General features: G+C 38.2%; 1 protein-coding gene across 1 annotated transcript in view; it reads right to left on the reverse strand.

Moving 5' to 3' along the window:
• Positions 1 to 2,157, reverse strand: part of nfkbiaa (nuclear factor of kappa light polypeptide gene enhancer in B-cells inhibitor, alpha a) — a 7,305-nt gene extending 5,148 nt beyond the window's left edge. The window contains exon 1 of the mRNA XM_046060166.1: positions 2,031 to 2,157. Coding sequence (XP_045916122.1) covers positions 2,031 to 2,109 — 79 coding nt within the window. The 5' untranslated portion in view covers positions 2,110 to 2,157. The remainder of the gene's footprint in view (positions 1 to 2,030) is intronic.
• Between the last annotated feature and the right edge of the window lie 6,107 nt (positions 2,158 to 8,264).

Raw genomic sequence — 8,264 nt, forward strand, 5'->3', positions numbered from 1 at the left:
AAAAAAAGTTTTGACAATTTTTTGTCCCTCAGTTGCTTTGAGGAAATTCCTTTCTGTTGCACAACAAGTGCGTGATAGAGCTACCTGTCTGTGCTCCCCTCACATTTAGAATAAAAATTCCCAGGATTACTTCTGTTTAAGGTAGGCTTGGTTTAAACATAGCAACAGTATCCCAGGGGAGGCGATACATATACACTAGCCCAGCAGGCCTGTGATGTCACTATCTCTGTCTGAGTGTGCGTCACGTCAGACAAACGTCACTTGTACAGGCTCACACCATCTCCTGTGTGTCTCTTTTGAATGCCAGACATTCTCTTAGAAGTATGATGCATCTAGGACAAACTGTTCTTGCAGCCCTGTGTTTTTTCTCCTGTTGCCAAGATTGCATACTTGTGTGTATATATGGTCAGATATTCACCCCACATGGGAAATACTGGGACTTCCTCTTTACATATTTGGGTTTTGTATTTTTTTTGGAAAGCTGTGCAAGTAATCTTGTCTCTGCTCGCCTTGTGTTTACCACTTGTTGCTATGCTACCAACCGCAGAGAAAGTACTGACGGCAGTTTTGTGTCAAGTGCTGTACATTGCCCTCTGTCTGTATGTTTGTAAAGCACCGATTATCTGTTTCAGCACAGGGCATCACACCCTGTTGGTGAACTGCTTAAGTCATGAAACTCTCCCATTTTCTCGACTGACCAGCTAACACCCACCTCACCCTGCATCAAAAAAATGGCTTGTTGATGGTTTATTAGGTACAAGCTAAAAGTAATACAGTCTAATACAACAGCTTTGTGGTCAAATCTGCCACCATGAAGGCTATAATGTTCAGTTTTTGTTACTGTCTAGTGTTGATTCAAATGTACGATAATTTTGGAGCATGTGGTTTATGTTGCTGTTTAGTTATATAGTTCCTGGGTCTACCCTCATTGATATAAATGGAGTGGACAAACTTTTATTAACCTCAGCATAATTCAATGCAATTCTACAGCAGCGCAAACTGCAGCCACAGAAACACCTCTTTAAAATACTAAATAAATAGCCAATATAAAAAATACTGCACTAAAAGTTAACTTTGTAACCTTCAAGGATTTATTGCAGAGCTGCTAGAGTGTATTAGTTAAGTATGTCCAGTTGGTTTTGCATATATTGTATACCAAATTTGGAGGAAAGTCATTGCTATGTATTTTTTAAAGGAAATGCCTCAATGTTAGAAAAATTGGTGATTTTCCATACCTTCATTCCAGCAATCATTTTACAGTAATAGGTACCAAAACTTTGATAGGTTTAAGTGATGGAAATCTAAATTGTGTAAGCCTTTCTTAGATTTGGAAAGTTTTTTTCTATTTCAAAATTTTTCATTGTTTTTACAGTGAGGGCTTAGCAAAGGGCAAAATACTGCTGATGAGGAAGTTGGGAGAAAGGGAGAGGGGAAAAGTCAAATAAAGTACTAATACCGAAATTACATCTGGGCTAATTTGTGAAAGTGAAACACTTGTCATTTCTGGAAAGCATCAATTATTTACACTTAACGGAATATTTTGACATTTTGGGACATATGCTTATTTGCGTTCCTGCTGAGAACTAGAGGAGAAGATTGAAACACATACAGTATGTTAGGCTATGGAGCTAGAACTGGAAGTTTATTAGCTTACCTTAGCATAACAGAAAGCAAGGGGACTTGCGAAGGTTAAAGTCAAGGGCAACTAGACTTGGTTGAAGATACTGGGAACTGGTCTTGGTCTTGACTCGGTCTCGCCCTCCCTCGGTCTTGGTCTCAACTGCTCTCAGCCCCTAAAAGTTTTGGTCTTGTCTCGGTCTCGATAAACTCTGGTCTTGGTCTTGACTTGGTCTTTGTTTGGGCGGTCATGAGTACAACACTAGTAGTCAAGCTGGTTGATATACAGTTGCTGTCAACCACATTTTTCTGGTGCAGAACGATTGTACAACACATGAATTTGGTTCACAAGTTTGAATTAATTTGTGGTTTTCTGTAATCAACTCATGGTCAAAACGTATACAAACACTTACATTCTGAATTCAGTGGCGCTTCCAAAATGTCCTTCAATTTGCCAAGCACAAGGCCTCTTAACTTCCTGTTAGTGATCATGATTGACTACAGCTGGTAGCTTCTCTGTGCCGACATAAAAAGGTTTCATAGCACTCATTGGATTGACCGATACATAGTACATAGTATAGTATAGTAATAGGAAAGTCCTGGGCGGTGTAGCCACTTTGCCAAGGTTTGGAAGAAGATCCAAACTGTTTTCCTCAGCTGGCAGGAAATTGTTTCAGATTGTCAGGAAAAAGCTGCTGGAACACTAATGTCACTGTCTACAGTCCAGCGAGTTTTACATTGCTATGGACTAAAAGGCCGCCGTCCAAGAAAGAAGTCCCTGCTCCGAAATCGACACCTTCAAGAGCGTCTAATGTTTGCAGCTGACCACATGAATAAAGGAAAAGCCTTTTGAAGGAAGAGTTTTATCGTCAGATGAGACAAATATTAAGTTGTTTGGCCTCAATGACCAGAGGTATGTTTGGAGGAGTAAAGGTGAGGCACACAGTGGATGGAATAATGACGAGGCGGACTACCTTAGAATTATTATGATCTTAAACCATTAGCCCAGACCTTAAAACTTAGACATAATTGGGTGTCCCAACAGGCCCATGACCCCAAAAACAGATCAAAGCTTGTTGTGGAATAGAAAAGACAGGCAAACATTAAGCTTTTGGGAATGGCTTTCCCAAAGTCCTGGCCTCGACCCTTTCATAATTTGTGGACCATGTTTAAAAGTCAAGTTCGTGCCAAGAAGCTAACACAATTTATTGAACTCGACCTGCAAGAGCGGTCAAATATTGAACCAGAATTCTGCCAGAAGCAAGTTGATGGTTATCAAAGGTGTATGCTCAAGGTGAAACTTGCTATGGGACATTCAAATAAATATTAGGTGCGCTGTATGTATATTTTTGACCCTGTATGTATAATTTCCACCCTGTGTTGATTACAGAAAACCCCAAATGAATTAAAAATTCCTTTTTGTTGTTTTGTTTTTATTATATTTATGTATATATATATATATATATATATATAGATAGATAGATAGATAGATATATGTTGTGCAATCAGTCTGCCCCAGAAAAAAGAACAGTTTTAAGAAATTATTGAAAGCCCAATATTGTCAGGACATTCATGTCCATGAGGAATATACCGGTATGTAAATTTCTGACTACAACTGTAGCTTTACGGACAGTCTTTCATTTGTCAGTAGCTGATATCGTGATCTGTTTTTTTGTTTGTTTTTTTTTGTTTTTTTATAATTTCAACTTCCCAAATGTACAAATATTCATATTGCATTATAGTCTCTTAAATATGTAAAATAGAATGTGTTAATTTGTAAACATTAGGTGGTGTAGGTAGACGTACTGTTAAACTTTAAAAAGAGCAGGCTAGAGGTTTCTGCCTGCTTCCAGTCTTTAAGATAAGCTAATAGCCTCCTGGCTCTTGTTCCATAATTGACATGGAGACAAACCTATATCTCACTGGTATCTGTTTTAGGACAGATTCAACAAAAATGATGCAGTTTAAGAGGTGCATGTATGTGTTTTTTAACTTTGCAGAGAGCCAGCTAGCTGTTTTTGCCTGCTTCCAGTCTTTGTCAGTACCTTTAATCAGTGACCTGCCACTAGCTCAGCTGTCTAAAAATAGCTTCAGCTTCCTAGATGTGCACATATCATTCATGACAACTTCCCTACTGTTTCAGAAGGTATCACTCCTTTGTTACAGTAATCACTCAGTGGACAGTCAACCTCAACCAGTCCATTTCTTGTGTGGGCTCGGTGACACAGCAGTTGTACACACAAAGGTTACACATACTACACCCACTTTATGCTCTCACAATGTGTGGCTTGATGGAAAAAAAATAGTATTTTAGTAAGTTCATGTATGGCTGGTTTGTATAGCTTGTATTACATTTGTAACAATGGGTAGACATGCTTGCTGTTTAATGATGAGTCAGGCTGTTTGTCAGTGGGACATCACAACCATGCTGGATGACAATAACATATTACAGGTGGTTGTTATCTTGTGGTGGTTGTACATGGCTTTCATATTACATTTGATGTGATTTTAATGGAGTCATCAGAAGACATGAAAGACCATTGTGTGTGTGTGTGTGTGTGTGTGTGTGTGTGTGTGTGTGTGACCTTTACCTCATTGGAAGGGGAAAAAGTACATGGAAGGTCATTAATCTTGTGTGTTTCCCAGAACAAACAAAAAAAGATGTTCAAACAGGTTTCTGTACCTGTAAAGAGAACTAAGTTATTCCCTTATGAAGGGTGTGGAAATGGAGTGTTTCAGCATCTTTCTTATGCTATAGCTTCTGAAAAAGTGACTGGAGACATCTGAGACACAGGCAATTGATTGAAACTTTCAAACTGGGGTGAAAACTCTGAGATCCTCCCCTTAGTTGCCTCGGTTTCGCGCTGAATGTGCAAATGCATATTTTTTCAGGGAAGCGTGGGCGTTTTTCGGAGAAGGGGTAATACCTTTATTTCCCTCCCCAGGCATTCTCACAGTGTTACACACACACACACACACACACACACACACACACACACACACACACACAGAAATACCCACTTAGAGGGATGAATTGTAGGCCTATGTGATATGATCTGTTGTCCTACTGCCACCAGGCATCTCTCATGGTCATAGTATCACTGTCAGCTTCAAAGTTGTTAGCTATGTCTTAAAGTAGCACAGCAACACATTAAAGGGTCAGTTCAGTCACTGCTAGCAGGGTCCAGCCTTGCAGGTTATTTTTTTTGCAGATATTTCCAAATATTTGTCTCCAAGATTTCTAAAGTTCTTTAAAGGAATAGTTTGAGTTTTGGGGAAATAATCTGATTTGCTTTTTTGCACAGAGATCAATACCACTCTCTATGTTTGTACGGTAAATATTAATCTAGACACAACAGGCAATTAGCTTAGCTTAGCATAAGCACCAGAAACGAGGGGGGAAAGCTAGCCTTGCACTGTCCAAATAAACTAGTGTGTAAAAACAAAAAGTTGTGGTTTTATTGTGATATGGAGTAGAGGTTGCCAGGCAATCAACAGAGACTGCGGCAAGAAATATTTCCAGCACCCAACTCCCCATAAAACCAGAACTTGATGGTTTTTTTTACTTGGCCTCAAAGCAAATACTCGCTGGCTGCAGCATATTGAACAAGCAAGACATGTAAGAATGACTTTTGAGGCATGAATAGAGGGAGCTGCAGTAGTTCAAAAGAGATAAGATAACAGCAACAAAATCCTGTTTCAACTTGCTTTTTGTCATTTTTCAATCGTAGGAGGCAAGCCTCACCTGTATCGCTCGCTACCTGTTCTTCAAAAGTCTATAAACTCATCATTGGGTTTGTTGTGAAAGATAGATCACCAAGATTCTTAGAATACAGATCTTTTCAAATGAAGTCACAACATTCATTGAAAGGTTGAAGTCACAGCCTGTGTTAGCAAGTATGGCTTGAACATGCAAAGCAGTTAAAACAATAATGCTGTACTAAGATGGTCGTCCACGGTGCAGAGACACAGTTTTAGTGCAGCTTTAAGTAATAAAATTGGAGGCGACTTGGAAAACATGCCAGCTGACCATAAACTGTGGTTTAGCTGTCTTTTCATTCTTGAGTTTCTCTTACATTCCTTTGTATGCAACTTTATTGATTGTCCATTGTGTCAGAAGTCTCCACTCTGGACTGTGTGAGACCATGAGGGGAGAGGGGAAAGCTCAGTATAATGAAATAAACCACAAAGACAACTCAGACTTTCTGCTATCATACTGTACTGCCCTAAATACATATTAGACCAGCAAAGTTTCCTGACACACTTATGGCAGTGTGAAAATGGATCTGACTGGCAGTGTGTTACACACCACGGAAATAGTGAGACTTCGAGACAAACCACAAATCAACTGAGCAAAATCTTTCACTGTGATATTCTCAGGCACATTTTTGCATGCTCTAAGGTTTGAGCAGGCCGTCTGTCTGTCAGCTCATGTGTCACAAATAAAAGTCCAGCTTCTTGTTTTGTCTGACGATGACAACACACATTGGTTTTAGTCAATGCTTAATGTTCATTAAGCAATATATTAATTTTAGAATTGGGCAATCGTATGGCATTCATATATAGCAAGTGTTGGTGTTTGTTATTTCTTCATCAATGTTCCTGTTTTCATTCATCCATCTACTGATATATCCAGTGGTCCATTCTTGAATCGTGTCCCTGTGATAATTCTATAGTTGCTATTTTATTATTATAAATTCTCTCAGTTTCAATACTAGAATAAATCCTACTCTTCAGGAATAGATTCAAATTAAAGAACTGGTGAACTGTTTTTCAACCACCTAGCAGAGGTCTTTATCGCCATTCTGTGGTTGAAACGTGAATTGCATATATCCTGGGCTCACAGGTTCTTCTCCCTGTCAGCTGTCACTAAAACTCTTGGACAAAAACAATACAAACAGAAGTGGGCAATGCGGATTACATTGTCTGGAAAATCAGTTGAGAAACCATTTTGGATAGAATAACAGGTAATGGCTGTTTTTGGCTAATCAAGAGAAATACTAACAAATCAGGCCTTTTCATTAAACTGATACAAATAGCATATCAAAATCCATTTTTGCCATATAGCAACATTTACATTTACAACAGATTTAAAAGATAATCACCTGGGTACAAATTACATTTGGAACTCTCTCTTGACAACAAGTAAATTTAAAATTAAAATTAGCTTAAGTCATGTACAAGTAAGTACAATAATGCATACCAATGATGAGCTTAAATCTAAGATAAGCCTATGTATGGAAACATGCGGACATGGGGAGGAAATATCTGTCATTAGGATATATCTGTCAACATGTGCAGTTGACAGATATATCCTAAGTAGAACTACTGAAAGTAGTTTGTTCCAAATTTCCAGAATGGAAAAAGCTTTCAAATATGCTACACACATAATTATACAATACCCCATATAGCGTCATGATATTTTCCATTATAGTGTTTATTGATATATGTGGCCAGCCACACTGGTGTTTGTGTGTAACATTTTGGCAGCACTCCCTATGATGCATACAGTATATACAGCTTTAAATAAATCCAGAAAGCAGGTTAATCTTATAAGAGGTACAGGTTTAGAAATGTTTTCTCTCCACTCCATTCATAATCATTTTTGATTCAAGCTCCATAAACCTAATCATGAATGTTAATTCTGTTTCTGTTTCCAACAATGAGGCATCACAACAATAAATATGTTCAATTGTTTACATCTAAAAGACTATTTTGTGTGTGTCTCTTATGCCTGGATTTGAACACAACAATTTTGTGACATGCGAACAACCAACACTACATACTGTAGTCCCACACTTCCAACTGTCTATCACACTAGTAGACAACACCACAGCTTCAGCCTCCACCCACTCCTCCGGCTGCCCATCAATACCACCCAGGTGAGTGAAAGGAGAGTCAAGCAGCAAGCCATGACAGCTTTAGCCCCGGGGTGCTTGAATCATCTGTCAGTCAGCTAGCAAAGGCTGTCTAGCACCTCTTCACCATATCCCCACAGCTGCACAGGGTCCCTTCAATGTGAAATCCTAATGTCTGCTTCCAGTGCCAAAAAAAGGTATTCCAGTTCCCTGACTGACTATGCCGATTCATTCCGTTTCCAACATCATTAGGCCATGTCCTTTTTAGAGTTTAGTTTTGATTTGCACAAGTATCAAGACAAAAATAATAATACCGCACCACGTTCCTTTATAAAGGGCTGTAAATAGAGTTGCAACTATTAGTTTTATCACTGTTGTAAACATGTTACTAAAGCTTTATAAATCAGTTATGAACCATCAATATGAACAACTTCAGGTTGCCAGGTTGTGAAAAATCTCTCTGCCTTTTGAGTCATTATTGGTCATTGATTCTGTAACTAAATGTTAGTCATTCATGTTGGATAATAAACCATGAAAACTGCAGTTATAAATGTTAATAAATCATGAATAAAGGATGAGGAGTTTGTCCCGATATATTAGACCATCAGGTTAGTAAGTAAGTAAGTCATCTGTAGAAATAAATGTTAATAATGTAATTAAAGGGTTCTTACAAAGTCTATTGTTAATGATCTATGAAGCATGAGTAAATGATTTATTAACCATTTTTAAAGCTATTAGTTACAGTTTTTAACTGACTGCTAATATTACATTTAAAGAAAAAAATAATAA

Source organism: Micropterus dolomieu, linkage group LG10 (assembly GCF_021292245.1).
Source record: "Micropterus dolomieu isolate WLL.071019.BEF.003 ecotype Adirondacks linkage group LG10, ASM2129224v1, whole genome shotgun sequence".
NCBI lineage: Eukaryota > Metazoa > Chordata > Actinopteri > Centrarchiformes > Centrarchidae > Micropterus > Micropterus dolomieu.